Source organism: Dermacentor variabilis, chromosome 1, assembly GCF_050947875.1.
Source record: "Dermacentor variabilis isolate Ectoservices chromosome 1, ASM5094787v1, whole genome shotgun sequence".
Classification (NCBI taxonomy): domain Eukaryota; kingdom Metazoa; phylum Arthropoda; class Arachnida; order Ixodida; family Ixodidae; genus Dermacentor; species Dermacentor variabilis.
This window is the reverse complement of record NC_134568.1, coordinates 196,007,168-196,028,488: the sequence shown is the minus strand read 5'-3', so window position 1 is coordinate 196,028,488 and position 21,321 is coordinate 196,007,168. Positions and strand designations below refer to the sequence as shown.

General features: G+C 46.3%; 1 protein-coding gene and 1 pseudogene across 2 annotated transcripts in view; both read right to left on the bottom strand.

Moving 5' to 3' along the window:
- LOC142590439 (clotting factor C-like) overlaps positions 1 to 21,321 on the bottom strand; it is a 54,421-nt gene that overhangs the window by 25,466 nt on the left and 7,634 nt on the right. Inside the window, exons 2-7 of one of the 2 annotated variants that reach the window (XM_075702548.1) lie at positions 20,513 to 20,639; positions 18,484 to 18,644; positions 15,688 to 15,783; positions 10,694 to 10,858; positions 8,943 to 9,149; positions 4,358 to 4,430 (exon numbers count right to left, since the gene is read on the bottom strand). In XM_075702548.1, the coding sequence (XP_075558663.1) occupies positions 4,358 to 4,430; positions 8,943 to 9,149; positions 10,694 to 10,858; positions 15,688 to 15,783; positions 18,484 to 18,644; positions 20,513 to 20,639 (829 nt within the window). Of the gene's footprint in view, positions 1 to 4,357; positions 4,431 to 8,942; positions 9,182 to 10,693; positions 10,859 to 15,687; positions 15,784 to 18,483; positions 18,645 to 20,512; positions 20,640 to 21,321 lie in introns of those variants that run through there. The other variant, XM_075702560.1, reaches the window with a different exon arrangement.
- LOC142567975 (U2 spliceosomal RNA) lies at positions 5,197 to 5,376 on the bottom strand (annotated as a pseudogene).

Here is a 21,321-nt window from a genome sequence, read left to right as displayed (position 1 = left end):
TCGGGCCGAACGACGATACCGACGCACGAAGCCCATTCAAAATGTAAGGACAGCCCGTCGCACTCAAAAGAAAATACAACGTCGCACGGATAAACTGGAATCCTTTGACCCCCGTGAACTATTGTCTCCTATATGGAGAACTGTGAGAGGCCTACGTTCTGTTCCGGAACAACACTTCCCATTCAAGCCCTTAGCGCTCTTCCAACGCCGACAAGACCTCAACGTAGCGGAAGATTTTTGTGCTACGATTGCAGGCCAGTCAACGGGAACAAGTTGCCTTACATTTAACTACGTTCTGGCCACACGGGATTCAAGTATGGATCTGCCATTCACCACTCAAGAGCTCGACGTGGCACTTGACCTATGTAATCAGTCGTCATCACCAGGTCCAGATGGTATATCTTCCCGTATGTTGCACCACCTCGGTGAACAGGTGCGACGCGCATTGCTGCACATCTTCAATGAGTCCTGGTAGGCCGGAGATGTTCCTAAAGAATGGAAGATCAGTTGCCTAGTATCGCTCCTCAAACCTGGCAAGTCTTCTCTAGAGGTTACTTCTTACCGCCCAATAGCGCTGGCTAGTTGCATTGAGAAGGGGATGGAACGAATGACCCTCGTCAGACTTCAATGGTACCTTGAACGCTATGAAGTTTACCCAGACGCCATGGCTGGATTTCGAAGTCACCGATGCTCCATTGACAACGTCATCGATTTGGTTACGTACGTTCAACAAAAAAAAAGGCGTGTAAGCGATTACCTGTCCTCGACATCAAAGGAGCATATGAGAATGTTCTGCATGAGGCTATATTAGAGGCTCTGGAAATGGTTGGCCTCGTCGTTCAACTGTATCGGTTGGACACGCAATTATTTACATATGCGGTCTCTCTTAGTGAATAACAAAGACGGCCCAACTTCTCAAAATTATAACGCCGTGGAGTACCACAGGGTGGTCTGTTAAACTCAACACTCTACAAACTTGTGCTTATTGGTCTCATAGAATGTCTACCAAATACGGTGAAGTTGTCAATTATGCTCGTCTCCATTTCTCCTTATCTCCCCCTTCCAGTCTTTTTCTATTTTTATCTCCCTTCACCTTTCCCCCGTGCAGGGTAGCCAACCGGAACTGCCTCTGGCTAACCTCCCTTCCTTTCTATGCATCCTTTTCTCTCTCTCTCTATGACCGGCCCTACTGTGTGTGATCTGTACTGTGTTCTACTTTAGTTTTGATATTTGTCCTGTTGCTCTTCCTTTCCTCTTTCCTCCCCTCCTTCATATCTTCGATTTCTGTGTTGCTGTCACCTCTCTTCAGAAGAGTAGGCAGGCGTTGTGCCCCTTCCGGTGGCAGTGGCCAGCCTGCTCCTCGCTTTCCCTTTCCTGTTAACTGTGTATATGTGTTCAAAACAAATATGCCGATGACATCTGCGTCTGGGCATCTGGTGTGACGCGTCCTCAAGTGCGTGCAAGGCTGCAAAAATTTGCGACGTTGATATCGACGTACCTTAGGGAACAAGGCCTCAAAATTTCTCCAGATAAATGTGCATTGGCGGCATTTAGCCGGAAGTCAATGACTTCCTTCGCCATATCCATTCATGGAGAAATTATCTCTTATGAAAGGACGCACAGGTTTCTAGGGGTAATCACCGACCGTGACCTCTGTTGGAGTCCCCATGTGGCCTACCTAAAGAAGCGCCTGACAGCCATCACTTATCTTTTCAAGTTTTTTGGAGGAAATACCTGGGGTGCGTCAGTACGCGTTATGATGTAACTGTACCGGACGCTGTTTCTCGGGTATATGAGGTACAGCTTGGCATTGCTGACCAACATCTGCAGAACTAACATCCGTACGCTCGAAAGTGCTCAAGCCCATGCTCTTAGGTTTTGCCAAGGCTGTCACGATGTAGATCAACATCCGAAACCATTGCAATTGCACATGACTATCTAGCCAAGATTCACATTGTTATGGAAGCGCTCAGAGCGCACGTCAGGCACCTAGCTCGTGCCCCTCTCGACTATCTCGCCTCACTGCCAGAAGACTGCCCACGCGCCTCTTTTTGTTAGACGATATTGCCCTATCGTGTATACCTGCTATCAGATTACACGGCTGCTGCGAGAGTTTTGCTTCCCCCTTCGTGCTTGGCCCAGCCACAAGTTCGACTGACAGTATCCGGAATTCAAACGAAGGCACATCTCTCACCACCAGCTCTCAAATAACTTTCGTTGCTCTTGCTGTACGAACAATACAACGATCATGCCCATATATACACTGATTGTTCAACAACCACGGACGGATCTGCAGGATCAGTAATTTTTCCTGCGAAAGCCACCACCTTCAAGTTCAAGACATCGCATCAGCCTACATCCACAGCCGCGGAGCTTGCTGCTCTTCGTAGCGCATTACGCATAATTCGACAGAAAGCACCTCAAAAGTGGAGTATTTTCAGCGACTCTAACGCCGCTCTACATTGCTTGCTTTCCGCCTTACGCCTTGGACCCTACGAACAACTAATGCTACATTTAAGCGAGCTCCTTCATTGCCTCGTCGAGCGAGGACACGACGTCACATTTCAGTGTCTCCCTAGCCACTGTGGCATTATGGATAATGAACAGGCCGATGAAGCTGCTCGATCTGATCATGAAGACGGCGTGCAGGAGCCAATCTCGCTATCAAGAGCAGATGCAGCCGCGAAACTTTGAGTGCTTGCTTAGCAAGCCTTACAATAGTTGTGGAACACACCTAGTTTCAAGCACACACGTCTACATCGACTGGACCCCTGTCTGCAACTTCAGTCTCCCCCTGGAATATCCCGACCTGAGACAACAGTAATTTACCGATTGTGGCTTGGTGTCGCCTTTACGAAGTCGTTTCCTTTCCGCATCGGATCGGAGGATAGCGCTGCGTGTGGTCACTGCGGCGACGAGGAAACTGTCGAACACGTTCTTTGTCATTGTCCCCGATACAGCGCACACAGGCAGTCACTCGGGATTGCACTGGCGCGGCTTGACAACCGGCCGTTTTCGGAACAGACAGTCCTGGAATGCCGACCTATACGGTCGTCAAGCCACAAGACAGTGAAGGCACTCTTGAAATTTTTACTTTCGAGTGGCCTATTGAAGAGACTGTAATTCTGATGGACTTTCACGACATTCACCACATTTTTTTCTGTTAGCTTGCTTTTTCTTTCTGCCTGTTTTTTCCGTCTTTCATTTCCCCTTACCCTTCCCCCAGTGCAGGGTAGCAAACTGAAATCTCATCCGGCTAACCTCCCTGCCTTTCCCATCCCGTTTATCTCTCTCTCTCTCTCTCTCTACCACAAGGAGTAGCCAGCGCCATTTAACAGGCACCAAAATCTACTTGGAAACAGTTAATAAATAAAATAAAAGAGTGCAAAGTTTCAGGCTGCATACTTAGGCCACGAAGCATTTGAACTCCCTTGAACAGATACCCTCTGCACGGTTCGAGTTCGAGGGTAACCATGAGCGCCCACGCCTGTACCTAACTACAGAACGACAGACACCATGACCTAACGCAGAGGATGCACGACAGTCAGGCTGGTGCCTGCAAAAGCTTGCTCGCGCCAGAAGGTATCTGGGGCATATATCCAGAGATTTGAGTTACTAACAAACTCCTCCGGTAAATTAGGAAAGTACTGTAAACACGGTATTTAAAGATAACATAGTAAGTGCAAGATGACTGGCAAAAAAAGTTTCTGTGTCTGTTCTCACGTAGTCAGTTATTAGTAGATTACTGTTGTAATCACCGTAAGTTCAATATCAAGTCATGTTTTAAGTCAGTAGGGGCATGACTATTAGAATTCGTTACAAGTACCCCTCCTCCGGTACAGGGTAGCCAACCGGAGATAATCTCTGGTTAGCCTCCCTATCTTTCCTCTGCCTTTCTCTCTACAAGTGAATTTGTTGAAAGGGGGAAAATCGTTATTCAAAAGAGAGTAAAAGCAAGAAGCTAAACAAAGGAAACCTATAGGGGTTTCTCAGGCATCTGGAATGCCTGTTAAGTCCACAATGTGCCTCAATCGTCATCTCCGCAAGATAACTTTTGTTGAATAAAGCGCCTCTAAAGATATAACATTGTCTGTTACCTCTGGCCTTTAACTTCGTTACACGAATAATACGGTTAACCGAGAATTTCAGGCGGCATGGTATAAAGCAGGAGTTCCTGAACTGCATCTATAGTATTCGTGCTCGGCCGCCCGACCATGCAGACTGGAGGAACACTGCAGCACGATGACAAGTATACGTACTGTTGTTAAGTTGGGATCTGCGTACATCTCGCGTACTCTCTAACAATAGGCAGCTATTTTGTAGCTAAACGTGAAGTGTTTGTACATGCTCTACTTACCTCACCGCCGTGTCGCTATCGTCAGATAAGATCTCGTTGGCTTTAGTTGAGCAAGTCACCTCTGTTTCGGAAACTGGAAAAAAATTGTCAATCTCAGTGAAAACGTGTATAAGATATGGTACGTTGACTTTCTTAGCAGGAATCGAGCCAATTCGTGACAGCGTGATTTCGCATCAGAGAGGATGGTAATGTTTTAACTCGTGTGACAAATGTCTAAACTTGAGAAAAATAGTGCTTGTATAAGAAACACGTGCGCACTTCATTCATTCATTCATTCATTCATTCATTCATTCATTCATTCATTCATTCATTCATTCATTTGTTTACTTATCAAGCAGGGCACACGTTCGCAGCCGAACTTGCATCCCCAGCATAGAATCATCTAGCTGTGAAAGCGAGACAAGAAAGCTGTTATTGGCGATGCAAACTTTCATCCAGTTAACATAAAAACCTTCTGTGCATGTCATAGTGCTTCGTCCAGCCTAAACCTTGCGGGAAAATTTTCGGCCCTCTTGGGTCAGCCTAACTGACGTAAAAAAGTAGGATGACGACAACCTTAGCATGGACAGTGTCCTAGTCAATTTTCCGTCTCCATAATATTCTGCATGTCGGTTTTGTATTATGCTGCTTTGCAGTGGCTTTTTAACTAGCCTGTGTAGCTTACCTTGAATGAAACATATACTTCGCCCCACGCCCACCCCTTTTTTTCCTCACCTTCGAAATAGAAATTTTTCAAAGCACGGGAGCTGCAGGGGTGGTTAATTTTACAGTGAAGCTGTACTAGGTTCTTCAAAAAAGTGCGTGCACCAATCGAGCCGTGTAGATCGAGAATTTCTCCCCATATGTGGCCCGATACCGAAGATAGTGTGATACCAAGCCAACCCGCAGCGGAGGTGAAGCAGGCTTTAAGCACTCTGCCAACTTGCAAAAATAAGTTTAATATCTTAGGTCTAAGTACAACCCGTCTGAGATAGTAAGCTGATAAAAACAGATACTACACTTTGACCCGCGTCCGCCATGCCTACGCTCGCACCGCGCTCTCTTCCAAGTGCCTGCGTACCTTCTTTCCTTTCCTTCCGCTCTTCCGTGGTGGCCGTCCCGTAAGCGTGCTGCCCCCCAGAACGCTGAGGCGGAAAGAAATGCGAACCGTCCATGTGGCCCCGATCCAGCAAACTTGGAACGTTTTACCGGAGCAACCGCCAGGTTTCAGAGAGTGTTTGTGGGGAACCAATTTTGTGTGGTCTGTGTTGTGTGTGACCACGGGCGCTATAACGTAAAACTATTCCAAACTTTTCTATTCCAATTCTGCTATCAGCCCTCTGCGATTGGTCAAAAACTTTTTTCGACCACCCCCACTTCACCTGTCTGTCACGCGACGTCACGAAAACCGCAATAGCTCCCAATCTGATATGATGTGTACATACTAATTATGCATGATTTGACAGAAAAAAGAAAAACAGTTATTTCTGATTCGACCCCTTTTCGCCATTAGCCCTAGGCTATTGGTAAAAAGTTTTCGGGCTACACCCACTTCACCTGCCTGTCACGCGACGTCACAAAACCGCACAAACTCACCGCGTCAAAGTGACGTGTACGCAATAAAGATGCATTAATATGGGGAACAAAACTGAATTTCCTTCGAAATAGCCGCAGGATGCCCCGTTCCGTAAGGAATAAAAGATAGCTGCCGCCGATCGCTGAGACGCTGGCTACTCGCAGCTGCCGGAGAGCATGGGTGTATTTGCGTATAATAAAACATCTTGCGTGGCCGTGTAACGTTTTCGAGCACTTTCGGCACGTTTACCACCTCATTCTGCCAACTCTTCTTTGCTGAGGGTCAGTTTTAGCCTCATTCTGAAGGTTCCGTTGCATGCCGCCGCGATTTTCGACCAGCCACCACAAGCTAAGTAAGGGAAAGCCGACCAATCGCACACGCCGGCACCACCCTCTTCATCCGGTTATCGATTTTCAAAGCACTGGCTCTGCCCCAGCGGATCCCTCTCCACTTGAGCGTTCTCCTCGCATCTTGTCAGCCAATTAAATACGACAAGCCGCTAAGTGTAGGCAATGTTATTCGTTTTTCAAGCAAACAAAAGTGACCTCCTATGAACGAGGAGAGTGTTTGATTGGTCTGTACAGACAACCCTATGGGTGACCGCCCGGTGCTTGCGTCGGTGGTTACGCAAATTTGACGTCAGGAGATTGGAATAGAAACATATTGGAATAGTTTTACGTTATAGGGTTTTCGAGTGACCGCACATCCATTACTGCACCGTGGAGCGTCGACCAACGCATGATCGCCATGTCTATGGTGAAGCAGTGTGTGCCCTCAGAGTGCGGTGAATCGTGCCGGGATTCGTTAGTAATAGGTAAATCGGTATGCATAGCCCCCAGTGCCTCATCCTCTTCCGAGGCTCAACATCTTGGAGGAGCGACTAGTCGCGCCTCGCATTCCATTTATATGCATACGGCTTAATATGCATTATATGCATACGGCATTTGACGCAAAGCAATGGACAGTTCACCATTAAAGGGCCCACATATCTTCGCTGATCATCCAGCTTCACAGAGTGGAATGGCACTGAATTCTTTTTTCAAGACATCACCACGCAGTATGGAAGTGGAAGGCGCGTTGTGGGGGTTAAGTAGAATATTAGCTTGCACGCTTAAACTTTTCGATTTCATTTAAAGACTGCGAGGTGAAATTTTTTTTCACGGCTTCCGGTCTTTATTTAGCTTAGCACAGCATGCAGTCAGGAGACGCATGAATAGTGTTGACTGATTCCGTTCATTTAACGAACTTTTATCAAGGCGCGTTCAATGGAATTGAGAGCTTAGGGGAATATAGTACCTAGACAGAGATCGTTATAATATCAGGAATCCGAAAACAATAACTTCATTCTCGTTTTATGCGTCATAGTGATCTCTTTCTGGCGTAATGAAACACGAGGTCAGCCCGCTCTTAAGCGCGCTTCAATATTTCATTGTCTAAGATAACCCTTTGTGGTTCTTTCGCCCTATGACCCAGCTCCCGGGACCTCGGCTCGCTGGTTAGGGCAATTTACCGGTGTTATTTTGTTTTTGTATGACTAGGCAATCAAGGCCTGTTTTAAAAAAACGTCTTACGATAGAACTGTCCGTAAGAGCAGATTCTGGCCATTCGTGATGTCTGGCATAGCATTTGCGAAAGCGGCCTGCCAATAGCACAAAACAGTTACGGATGAAAAGGTTTGTGAATTCGACCTCAGAAGTACAAAGCTTCCCCGGCAGCAGTACTTGAAGCTGGTTACAAGTTCATTATTTACGAAGGCAAATAATAATTAGCTGTTTAAATTAATCATAGTGAGCACGTTGCCTGTTAGCGCTTGTTGCGTCGACTGTCTGGGTATAGCGACACAGCAACATGCAAGGAGGCAATAGCGTAACGATGCAAATGGCACGTTGCACAGCACTTTGTGTCGTGTCGTTGTATCCAATAATATGACACCAAATCGCCTGACAGAATCATTTCAGCAAAGCAACGCGAATGTTCGTGTGCAGAGATAGTGCAGCCTCCTGCATGTACGTGCCCTATCTTTTCGGTATGCGAGCAGACTGTGAATCGACTATGCTAATGCAATAGTAAATCAGGACGAGGATTACTAAAATTATGACGCGCAGAAAAGCAACTGCGTACAAACTGGCTATCAGAGAAGCCATCACTCAATGAAACTGAGAAACACACAGATGAAGCTGAAGCGTTTTTTTAATAGGGTAGTAGTGGCATTTGTTTAATGCTTCCTCACATTCCTTTTGAAGGGAAGTGTTAGAAAGTGAAAGCATATAAGACATTTCACCGGTGGAATTCACACTCAAAGCCTTCGCCTGGCGCGCGGCGCTCTACCAGTTGTGTTATATGGTGCGGTACCACAGATGCCAGCACTCCTCTCCTCTTCCCTCCATATTATTCTGTGTTTACGTAAATATCAAGGCATGGAACCATGCCTTAAGAGTATTGGCCAGGGCCTTAACTACCCGCGGTAATCTATTTAAAACTTCATTCTTTCAGGCAGTAGTCATCACGTGGAAAGAGCAGGAGAGGGCATTTGACCTAGAAAACGGTTCATGCTACCAATGACACTGAGACCGCCGATTGTAGCACGGGCCCAGGCACGTAATTAGCGTAATAAATAAAGAATAAATGAGGGTAAATAAAACGGCGCATTATGTCAAATGTCTACCAAGCCAGTAGTCAATGAGGCATGTCATTGATCGTTAATTTCTTACAGTTGCTTCATAAAGACGCCTCTCAATTCCCTTATCTTTACGCAAGTCAGGGGACGTATCTTCGGACGACTCTACCGCCTTCTCGTGACGTAGTGCTCAACCAGCCAATCACCTCATCCGGTTTTGCCCAGCCAGCCAATCAGCGCGCGAGTGGTGCCCGAGGCGACAGTATCGCCGTAACTGATCGTCTCAGAATACGTCCCCAGCCATTTTCCTCCTTCATATAAGGCTGCCTTCTCTCTTTCTTGACTGTCACACACCAGCAGCGACAATCTCGCTACATGTAAAGCCAGGCGCTTTCTCTGCTCGAAAGACTCACCTTTAAGGCAGGATGGCGGAGGCTTCGACCAGACGCCCACTTGGGTGCACTCCAGTGACTTTGCGCCGACAATTTCGTATCCGTCGGCGCATGAGTAGGTCACGGTGGTGCCGTTGTACTGAATCTCCCGCACGCTGGTCGCAGCGCCATGCACCTGAGCAACGCTCCGGGCCACGTCGGGTAACGGAGGGCACGGCACTTGCCTCTCTGTGTAAGGGTTGACGTCGCATAAAAAACGACTGGCAAAGGAAAAGAAAAAGGATAGGAGTGGCATGTGGGAGGTGGACCCTGCACTAGTCGTTGCACGCCTGTGAAACGTAGATTACGAAGTAATTGCTGTCTTGTCCAGCGCCATTAGTAAAAGTGGATCTTCCCGACGTTTGTCTCGTTTTTCTTTCGCATAGATAGTCTAGGATAGCCTAGGCGTAATGCCTCCATTATGTTCTGCGTGTCCCTGGCATGCAAAAATTAGTATCACTGCAGCGGTAGAAAGGAGCGCAGCGAAAGAAATTAGCGAGCCTTATAGTAGGGCACAACGCGAGTCGTTCCCGAATAGGCTACGTACAATATACTATGCGTCGCTTGCGGCTTCAATGTTAAAAAGAAAACTAAAAAGAGACTGAAAAGCGAAGCGGTGCTCTCATTTGGGCTACTGAATCATCACAGCATGCGCCATGTGCTCACACCATTGAACGTGAACCGCTCCGACTCTCTCAAGACTACCACTACCTTAGAAGGACAGTGACGCAGTCTGTTCCCTCCCTCGAGGCCCATTATGTCTTAAAGGGGCTACTCTTAACGACGACCGTTTATACGATAGCTTTGAGCAGGCGCTCAAGGCGCGCATGTGAGTTGTCCGTCCAGCATACCGAGTGTCACTGAGAACGCCGAGGTCCGCACAAGCTTACATCTCGCCGATGACTAAGGTTTGCTTCTCCATGCAACATGACCTGCCTCTCTCAGCTTAGATTTGAAGCATCAGATATATGCAACGTCACCATATGCACTTAGTGCTGTCACGTCGTTGCACAATTATCACGCGAACGATGTAAAGCGGCATGGAGGGATGAAAGCCCTTTATATAAAGTTCTAAGAACTTTTAACGTGACGCGTTGAGGACCCCATGTCGCAGAAAATCCGGTGCCGACGCCGACATGGGTGTCAGCGGAGTTGTCCGTGAGCAAAAATTTCCGTATATATTTAGGTATGTGTATATTCCACACCTTGCTATATGACATGCGGTATATGCGGGTTATATTGCCACGCCATTCTATCACTAAAGCTGCTCATACCTTGTCTTACATTCTTGGCAAAGTTATTCCTCGGAATTTCGAGAACGACAGCCCACAACCAAATGTCATGAAACAAAACACCGACAGCACATGCCCTTTATGTTAAATCACCCCAGGCTTAAAAGTGCGAAACAATGACATAAACATGAAAATGATGTAATTTCTTTGACGCAGCTGGCGCACCCCTCCGGCATTGCCCCACTCAAGAGGCCGCGTTTCTACAAGAAAGCTCGCCTTCGTACATAGCGTTCGCCGCCAGCGTTTCCCGGTAAACATTACGGTTGCATAAGCTGCAGTTGGCGGGTAACGTGAGAATCAGTCAGGGATTTTTTAATGCTGTCGCTTTACACTCTTAAAGGCGAAGCTTAAGCATGTTCCAAGTTTTCTTTTCAGCTGAGGAAGAACAAATGCAGAGAGAGAGAGAGAGAGAGAGACGCAACCTCCAGATGGCGGTCTCACCGCAATAAGGTGGCGCTCCATTCCAGGAGCCATCGTTTTGGCAGTTGATGGTGCCAGCACCGATCCTCTTGAAACCAGTTGGGCAGTTGTAATGAATAATCTTTGGCAGGTTTGCTGGCGCCATGGTCGCCAAGACACCTTGCTGATGAGCCGGAGGAGTGCATCCTGGCAATAAATTCGGAAGTAGATAATCAGCGCAATAATAACGATCATTGATAGGACAAATAAAAAAATGGAAATAGTTTATTTGATTGATTGATAAATAAACAACAAGCGGTGATGAACAAATACGAAATTGGAAGCCTGGGTGACTTAGCAGAAATTAGTGTTAGACCCACGAGTCAAATCGTTAATTGGCGAAGCGATGCAAGGAGTTCAACTTAGTTAATATAGTAAACAAAAATAAACGCTAAACGAACGGAAACTTATCCGGATGACAGCTATAAACAAACGTAGATGAATACAAGAAATGGTGCTGTCCTCTAGTGGCGCCACATCTGGCCGTAAAAAATTAAAAACAGAATCACTCCAGTGGCGTTCTCCCCGTACTATAGAAACTTTACTGCTCGTCAACGTATGATGTGAGCTTTGAGTGAAACACAGCTTCTTTCAAGTAACACAAAACGCTGTCCTTAATGTCAATAGCCGAGTAAAACTATACGCGAAGCATTAACCCATATATGCCTAGTGTCCTATATGTAGGACACTGAAATTTTTCAAATAACTCGAAAATTTTGTTTTGTCAAAAAGCTAGCGGCCCCTAGGGGGTGTTTCTGAGGCTATGGCCTTCTCGAGTGCAAGTCTTGGTTAGCGTGGGAGCACAGCTCGCCACGTGCTTGCAGTTTCAAAATCGGCGTTCCGCGTGAGCTTCGACGAACGCCATGCCGAGAAAGAAAATGTAAGTAATCTAAATTGAAATGATTTTTGATGTTTTCGAGATTTTTGTCAGTTATTCCTGAGTAATTGAATATGCTGTGAAAACAATGTCAATGTGGTATAGGCAACATTTTTTTGTTTACGATCTGTCAAACAGCGGTGTCCTATATGTAGGACGCTAGGCAGATCGGGGGTCGCTGTTATGTCACTCTGGAACGCGCGATGCGTCGCGCGCGTAGCGTTGAAGTAGCATAGTAAAATACATATGGACGTATGGCAGAAACTTTTTTTTTCCAATTGCAGTCACAAGATTCCCTGCAGTTCATTTTACCGCAGAAGAGATCCGCAAACGCTCAACGACATTCTAAACCAGATTGACGCTGGGGGAGATGTACCGACTTCGGTGGCCATTCTTCCGCCCGAAAATCACGCGGCGGCAGTGACAGATGAAGAAAGCGGTGATGAAGAATGCACCAGCATGGACCATCTGCCGGGGAGCACTCTTCGTGCTGAAGTTCTGGATACTTGTTCAGAGTCAAGTGAGGACGAGAACGACCAGGAGCCACCAGCTAAGCAACAGAAACGACGTGTCAAGTGGGATAAACGCGATTTGAACGCGAGTTTCCCAACTCGCCACTCGTGTGATTCAGACTCCGCTGAAGGAGCACCGCAACCTCCAGTAGAGGCATTTGAAAAATTTTTGGATGATGAAGTCATCGACCTGCTTGTTGCAAACACCAACACCAATGCACAACAGAAGAATCGGTTGTTGAACGTGAACGCAGGTGAGATGAGATGTTTTCTCGGCATTCTGCTTCTCAGTGGCTATGTGCCGGTTCCAAGGCGTCGCATGTTGTTGGAAAACTCACGTGATTCTCATAATGAACTCGTCGCGAACTCTATGAGGCGGGACCGATTTGAAGCCATTTTCACCAACCTACATGTGGCTGACAACAACAACCTAGTACAAGAAGACAAATTCACAAAACTGCGACTACTGTTTAGGCTCTTGAATGAACGGTTTCTGTTGTATGCTCCATTACTAGACTGCTTCAGCATTGATGAAAGCATGTGCGAGTACTTCGGAAAGCATGGATGCAAGCAGTTTATGAAAGGGAAACCAATCCAATTTGGCTATAAATTGTGGTGCATTTGCACCCCATTGGGCTATTTGCTTTCTGTTGAGCCCTACCAAGGGAGGTACGGCGTCAATGTGGATGATAAAAACAAGCTTGGTCTAGGAGGATCTGTTGTTACAGAAATGGTGTCCAGGTTGAAAGAAAGGCTTGATTACTGTTTTCATGTGTTCTTTGACAACTTCTTTTCAAGTCTCAAACTTGTTAGAATGCTTTCGTCAATGGGTGTCAAGTGCACAGGCACCGTGCGGGATAACCGAATAGGAAACTGTCCCATCCTGACACAGAAAGAAATGAAAAGCAAGAATCGAGGCTCCTACGATTACAAAGTCGACGCTGAATCTGAAATTACTGTATGTCGCTGGAAGGACAACAGCACAGTGACCGTCGTCTCAAATGCTCACGGGGTCGAGCCAACACAAATGGTGAAAAGATATTCGAGAGAAAACAAGTCCAAAGTCATGGGGGAGCAGCCGTTCTTGATTTCGAACTCTAATGGCAACATGGGAGGAGTTGAAAGACTAGACCAAAATATTTCAAAGTACCGCACAGCCATTCGAGAGAAGAAGTGGTATTCTTCACTCATGACATATCTGGTTGATGCATGTGTGAATAATGCATTCCAGTTGTACAGAATTGGAACGACCGAAACAGAGCTCCTCTCATTTCGAAGGACGATAGCGATGTCGTATATGAAGAGTTATGGCACCAAGCCATTGCGTGGAAAAAGCCGGCAATCTTTACTGCAAGCCCAAAGCCGATTTGACCGCATTGACCACACAGTGATTCCTCAAGAGAAGCAAACAAGGTGTGCTCATTGCCATGAGAAGACCACAACACGTTGTGAAAAATGCGACATCGGAGTCCATGTGAAATGTTTCAAATTGTACCACACAAAGGAGTAGTATATGTGCCTAGTGTCCTATATGTAGGACGGCTACAAAAGCACACTTCGAAAAATTTTTTTTTGAATAAAAGGTTGATTCTACTTTCTGAGGTACCAGAAGCAATTATTACGGGAAAATAAATCACTTTTCTTAATTTCCCCAAGTTCAGGCATATATGGGTTAATACAGTCTGTTTCGTGGATGCAACTGCGATATCTGCTCCCTTTACCCCGTACGGGGGAACATCGCAGAAGTAAGACGAAAATAGAAACTGAAACTTTAGCGTGACAGTCAAGGCGTTGTGCTTAAAAGAAATTATGCAGATCCAAGGCGCTTCCGAGAATCTGTTTGAAGCGAAGCTTCCGAGAAGAGGTCAATCAAGTGCCATGAATTTGCCCATTTAATTCCTGCGCCTCTGGAAGCTGGTGAACCCCCGCTCTCCCGTGCAACGCAATGCGACGCACGCTGGGATTATCTCAATGAGCTAGCTGGCATGGGCACAACAGAAGTGTACGCGCGGACCGTGACCTAATACGCATCAAAAGGAACACCAAGGTAGTGCACATTTCTGGCGAGAACGTGTACCGGCACTTCAACGCCAGACGGATACCTTTACGCCACACCGCCTTTCTACATTTGGCAGGGCGGCGGCTTGTAACTTGTTCCTGGTCACAAGAATATTTATCTACTGCGGATACTTCATTGTGCCCGGACATACATTCAACGTTTTCATCGAATGTTCGCTACTTTTGTGTGGTCTTCTACTTATGAGCCTGCGAGGCGAGATAATATTTTTAGGCCCGTATGCTCTGGTGCACTTGGTCTGGTGCATCTATTTGTGTGACAGGCTGCTTGTCGTTTCTCCTATTTTAGAGATATTTCACACTCAATACTACGGGTCATCCGTACAAGTTAACTTAGTGAATACTTTGCCCAACCTGGTAGTTTCATCCCTATATTCTGAGCGACCTTGTTTGTGGGGTTTTAAGTGTGAAGTGTATTTCGCTGTGCAAATCCTCTTGTGTCGGTTTCCTACAGAGTATCTCTTCACAGCGTCCAGAAAACAACTGTATAAAGATTTGTTGTCAACGATTTTCCCACCTCCCCTTTGCCGTTCTACATTCTCCAGCCTGCTAGGGCATGGCGTACTTCTGCGAGCCCGCAAGGTGTCTTTATCTATATGTAGAAAGACATTTTTTTCTTTAATTTACACAGCGAAACGTTACCTGTGAAACCATAGTTACAAAAAAAGGCATTTTTGTATCCACTGTGAATTGTCGCCTTTGCGACGTACCTGAGACTATGGAGCATTGCTTCATAAGTTCCAAAAATGCAATATTATTTCAGGATGTGCTTCAGAGAACTCTTAAGAAAGAACTCTTAAGGATCAGCATTCCATCCGACACCTGATTGCATCCCACGGTGAAGACATGCCATTTGAGAAGTTTTTCCCAATTGGATTACATAGCTTATGGAAGGCACGCATGTTGGACCGAAACGGTCAACTCGTTGTTTCGTTGAAATTTCAGTATTTTCAAATGATTGGACACTTGAAGGACATGTATGACTTGACAGGTTTTCAACCGGACTGGTTACACCTGTTGATAAGTTGCTTGTCATTGCCACTTGTTAAAGTTCAAAGCTAGTTGTAGTTTTTGTGTGGTGCATGACGGGGGTGCTCAACGTGATTTATAGGTCCTTCCTAGGCCATGAACACGACATGGGTTGGCTAGCGCTCCCACGTATTTACCGTATAGTACGATTCTTGCATATATATTATGCAATAAATACCACGTAGGAAAAGACAAAGTGTGTCCTAATGGTTAGAGCATCGGGCAGCTTTGCTGGGGAACCGAGGTTCGATGGCACCATCTAGCATGTAACTTAGTTTTTTTTTTTTTCATCTATTCAGCAGGACAGCAGCAACACCCAGCAGCCACGGTCAGGAATGTCCGGGATCGTAGGCAAAGGAAGCGTCGCTTTTAAAACGCTCACTTTGCCGGTAGAAACAGACGACGTTTCAGATTTCGTTAACCTGCGCTGCTCTCTAGTAGCGATGAATAACCAACCTAAAACGCATTCTCGATCCCCTTACCATCTCTGATTTCACAAAGAGCGCCCGAGAATCCTGGGAGACACCGGCAATGACCTGTGTCCTTGTCGCAGACTCCTCCATTCTGACAGTTGCAGACTGCAAGAAATGAAGACAAGCTTAAAAACAAGAACTCACTTTGCCCAAATTCACTGAGCTTCGCTACAGGCGCCAAAACTAGCACTATACACGTCAGCCCTGGACTAGAAACTCCGCTTTGGAGGCGCAGTTACTCACCACGACTATGTAATAAATTCAAACAGGCCCCATGCAAGAAACAGATGACAAGTGACAATGCAAACGCCATCACGCGTCTGCAGCCTTTCTTTTCATTGCTTCATTTTCTTTTTTTTTTCGTTGTCTTGAGCACGAGAACTCAATGTTTTCTGCTTGTTCTATCAAAAACCTTCCCGTATTGTCATGAGGACTTCAGCACACGTCAGTTAAATCTAATCGAGCCCTCATCCACTGCTTAATATTACAGCCGCGTCTCCCAAATCGACGCGAGAGCGATTCAAGCACACAAACTAAGTATCTCCAGTTGAGTCCATTCTGCAAATGGGGGAGGGGGCGGGCAGACAGTCGGTAAGCTAAAGTACCACTGCTTTGGGACGGATGTTTCACGCTCTGTGTTGACCATGGAGTACCGTAGACCGTACCTATTATAATCATTTTGAGAAAAGTGCTGCTGTCAAAAGAGTGGATGTTTCGGGTTGTAGCTGATGGAGAAGTAACTGATTGTTTTCAATGCACAGGTCAAAAAGCCATGAACGGCATAAAGCTTTGTCAACGGGTGTGGTAAGCCTTAGTCGCACAGCTGCTACAAACTTGCTTTAAGTCTAGATGAACCGCGATTATTAAGTAATGTTGTCGCTTTTTTCATTTGTGCTCACATAAGCGCAGTTGCGTAGCCAGGAATATTGTTTCGGAGTCGGAGGGGGTTCACGGTGGGAGAAAGGGGCGGGGCAGGCGGGTGTGTATCTTCGGAGCCACGCTCCGGCATCAGCGCATAGGTCATAAGGATGAGAAGTGGCGCATTGACATATCACGATGGCTTTGAGCTAAATCTTCATATTCTATCGTTGTCGTGGTGCACTCAGTTTAAGCACTTCCTCTCCTCTCCAGCCATGCTCTGGCGTGGATCTGAAATCTACGCAGAGCATTCACACTGAAATGCAGTTTTTAATACAGCACATCCATCGCGGTGGCGTAGTGGCTAGGGCGTAGCGCTGCTAATCACGAGGTCGCGGGAACAAATCCCGGCAGCGGCGGCCGCACTTCGATGTGGACGAAATGCAAGAACGCCAGTGTACCGTGCATTGGGTGCACGTTACATAAGCCCAGGTGGTCAAAATTAATCCGGAGCCTCCCCCTACGACATTCATCATAATCAGATCGCGGTTTTAAAAAAATATTTTTTAATACGCTGCGGCCGTTGCTTCCCTCGGGTGCGCGTTTTTATAATGTCATGGAACTGTAAAGACCACTGCTGTTTTCTTTTTTAATAAAGCACAGGAATACAACCGCGACCGGTCCTTTCAGCTTCGTAATTGAGTTTTACTATTCGCGAATGTACTAAATGTGAGTTCCAGCCATGATTTGCAAGATGTGACTTGGCTTCGAAACTCCTAACTTTGGGGTCCTTTCGCGTATATCCTGACGATTCCTGATTTTCGCATCCCGAAAAAGTTTTATCATAATCTCGCTAAACCCAATTTATCCCCGAAGTTTGCCCTTTTGTAAAGCATAATAATAAATGCAGTTGTTGCAAAACTAATGAACACTGCCTACCTCGAGCAAATATAGCGATTATATGTATTAATAGGATAAGTGCTTCCTTTTCGTTAACCACTCAAGCAAAAATCCACACATATAATACATTCAGCGCCTTCTGGCTTTAAGTGAATGAACTTTTTTAGTAGCCGCGTTTACATGGCCCATCGCCCATCGCCTTTACATGGCCCACAGTAGTAATGCGTTTGGAAGCGAACGCAGCAGTGACGTTGCTCTGCATGTCGGATGGTAGCGGCGACCTTGAAAAGAGACTTGGCCAACTATGTTACGTTCAAAGAAAGATGGCAGACTAGCTTTCTTATTTTACAAATTTTGCTGCAAGAGCGTGTGGCGCGAAGCAGTAAAGCAGGGCGAGAGCAGACAAGAACGAAAAGCCCGACAAATATAGAATAGACACAGCAGTGCTCAAAATGCGTATGATAATGTACGTCAACAAGGGCTTGTAAGACAAGAAAAAGCATCTCTCCTCTTGCGAAGCATGCCCGTGTGCACTACTATTCTTCTTTTGTTGTTAATTAAAGTGCAGAGATCAAAGTAAACAAGACATCGCCAAACACGTCTGCATCTTTGTTGTTGTTGTTGTTGTTTACGTGGCTTCTCTTAAAAGCATAAATAAGGCAACGAGGACTTACATAAATGACTTCGTCACATGCCTTTTCAGCATCTCTCTTTGTCACTACGTGTTCCCGTGCGTGATTTCGCTTCGTTAAATAGGTTTGTGTCCAAAAATGGGCGATTGCGTGTGTTAATCGTTTGTGAAAGCCACCCGGAAAATCCCGAATTTCAGACTGCCAGAGACAAAAAAACTCCAATTTCCTATCGGTTTTTCTCTTTAACAACAACACTCAATTTTTAGTCCCCGAATTAAAAGGAAGATATATAAAATCCGAATCGAAGAACACATAACTATGATGCATGCAACCAACGTGGATGCAATCCAACAGCTGGTTAATGTGCAGCCCCGGAAACTTGTCCGTTGCGGCCACGCGTTCACTGACAACTCACCAGAGGTGCACCAGACACCGTACTTTCCGGGCGGGCAGGTTTCGCATGCATTTAGACCTTCCACACACGTCTGACAATAGCCATAGTTTGGGCAGACCTTGTTGAAAGAGTCCCTGTCGCAAGGTCGGCAGCGAAATTCGAAGCGGCGGACGTAGCTGCACCTGCAAGCAAGGTTATTAGTATGTGAGAGTACTCCATTTACTCGTGAGCCTTAAGCAAACAAGCATCATATCAGAGTGTCAGGCTATCTAAGGCATTCGTTGTAATACCCGTAAATGTGGAGAAAACACCACCATAGAGTGTTTATTTTATTATGATTCAAGGAACTTTGGGTTGCACATCGACGGTGTATCACAAGATGGATACGGGCATCCACGCTACGCTGCGTCAGCGAGATTATCGCTTATCACCGACAGAGCGCCGTGTTATTGAAGACCAAGTCAGCGATATGCTTCAGCGTGAAGTTGTTCAACCTTCTAACGGTCCCTGCGCGTTCCTTGTAGTACTCGTAAAGAAAAAGAAGATGAATCCATCCGTTTTGTGGTCTACCACCGTCTTATTAAGAAACGTACCCTTTGCCGCGCATCGACGACGCTCTCGTTTCTTTACAAAGCGCGGAGTACTTTTCCTCACTCGACTTACGCTCCGGCTATTGGAAAGTGCCCATGGCAAGTGTCCTCCACTACTGCCTATCACCCGTTAACGGCATGATTGAGCGATTCAACGCACTTTGGGCGGCATGCTATGCATGCACATTGCGTCCGACCACACCAACTGGGACCTCGTTTTACCATATATGTGGCCTAGGCCTACAATACCGCCTCACAGCGACGGGCTTTTCCCCATTCCCCCCCACCCCGTATATGGCCGTGAACCTTCCTGTATACACGACGAGATTCCCCCTTACCGACCTGACCAATCCGAGTGCACGCCGCAGTCTGGAGCTTCCAAGTACGCCGAGGAATGCCGCCAGGTCGCCCGCCCTCTTATGACTGAAGACCAATAGCAGCAAAAGTTCCGTCACGATGACCACCGACCCACATGTGCCTATCACCCGGACTCTTAAGTAGAGTTCTGAATACCTTCGACCATTCCCGATGTTTCCTCTGCACTCCTCGCCAAGTAGCACGGTCTCACCGCGTCGTGCAACAAACGGTCAATTTGCCTCGTCAAGCCGCTCACACCGTCCGCTGACTTAAGGCGCGCGAGACGCTGCCTGTGCAGCGACTCAAACCCTACTGCGATCCGGTGGTCCTCTCATCCCCTTGAGTCGCCAGGATGGCGCTCACTTCTCCAGGGGGAAGTTGTAGCCAAGAAGGCAGGCGTGTGCTTCGGGCGCATCGTCAACGCCTCGCCCGAGGATTAAGCTCGCGCGCTTGGCGTCTGACGCTCGATCAGCATACCTGCCCATGTATCGTTCGGTCTTGGTTATTAAACCGCGTTACATATTAAATATTAGTTGGTTCATTGTGACTGCCCACACCAAAGTTGGATACGGAAACTGGCTAATCCTTGAACTGTCCCGCTCCCAATGATATTATATTGGCGAAAGGTCACCTAACTTTATTGAGCTGCATTACGTAAAGACATTTCCAGCAACCTCAGCAATCCACGATACTGCAGCCTACACATTAACATATATAAAATACTACGCATACGAGCATATACCGTTAATTCACCCCAATTTTCTTTCCTTGAGTCCTGAATTTTTCTTTCTTTTTTTTTCACAAGTTGGTGCAAACTGCTTGCTTGTTGGTTCATACTCCTCTACTTCTCTCATTCTAGTGCAACGAGCAATATATTCTATCTGATACCACTGCATTTTCCTAAAACTATGATATAAAATAGGAGAAACAAGTCGAATATACGCTCACATGATTTCGGTATTAACGCCTCTAATTATAATCAGACGAGGATAACGTGCCGATAGTATGCGGAAACAATATTGTTCTTATCTCGCATTTCGCTTGGTGAAGCTCAATGCACATGTTACAGCATATTGTTTTTATTACTTATCACTGCAACTCACCCGTCTACTTTGACTTTCACTGTTGTCCCAGTGGAACCGCAAACGCAATCGTGCGCCTCATTATGGCAGAAACCCTTGATGTCAACTGAGTAAGTGATAGCAACCAATGCCGAAAAGACTCCAGCGCCTGCAAGAGAAAACAAACCAACAAAGGTGGACATCTGAAATAGTTCAATCTCACAAGCAGCCATCAAATTCACAGCAGCAAACAGACAAACAGGAAAGCGCAGTAGAAAATGGCTCAGAGATATAGAAAGAAGAAAACAGATTTAGCTGTTTGTTCGAGACCTGACGTGAATGAATCCCCCGACGACAGTAATAGCTTTGTTTGCGGCAGTGAAACTTTTGTTATAAGCACAATTACCAATATAACTAATAAGTATAGGTTATTTATAAACACAATCCGTCTCATTTAAGCGCACATGAAGATTTTGACCCTGCTCAGTTGATGCTGCATCGTCTAAAGATTAAGAGAAAATTAATGGAGTAAAAGAAGTCAGCCAGAAATACGTTTGCTACCCTGCAAGGGTGCCGGATTTTGGGCACGGAACGGGAGCAACAGGAAGCAGAGAGCGGCTCACGACTTTCGCACTCCACTGGCGTACTTCGTCGCGCACCACTTAATACAGACAGTAATCCTTGAAGTTCCTATAATAGTTCCCAAAATTTTACAACTGCAGGGACACACGACGGTCCGCAACACAAAGCTCCCCGCAAGAGTGGCATTGATCCGCTTGTGCGACCACCTGGTGACAATTATGAGTGGATGTTTCGTGAAAAAGTGGGAAAAAAGCAGGCTGGTGAACAAG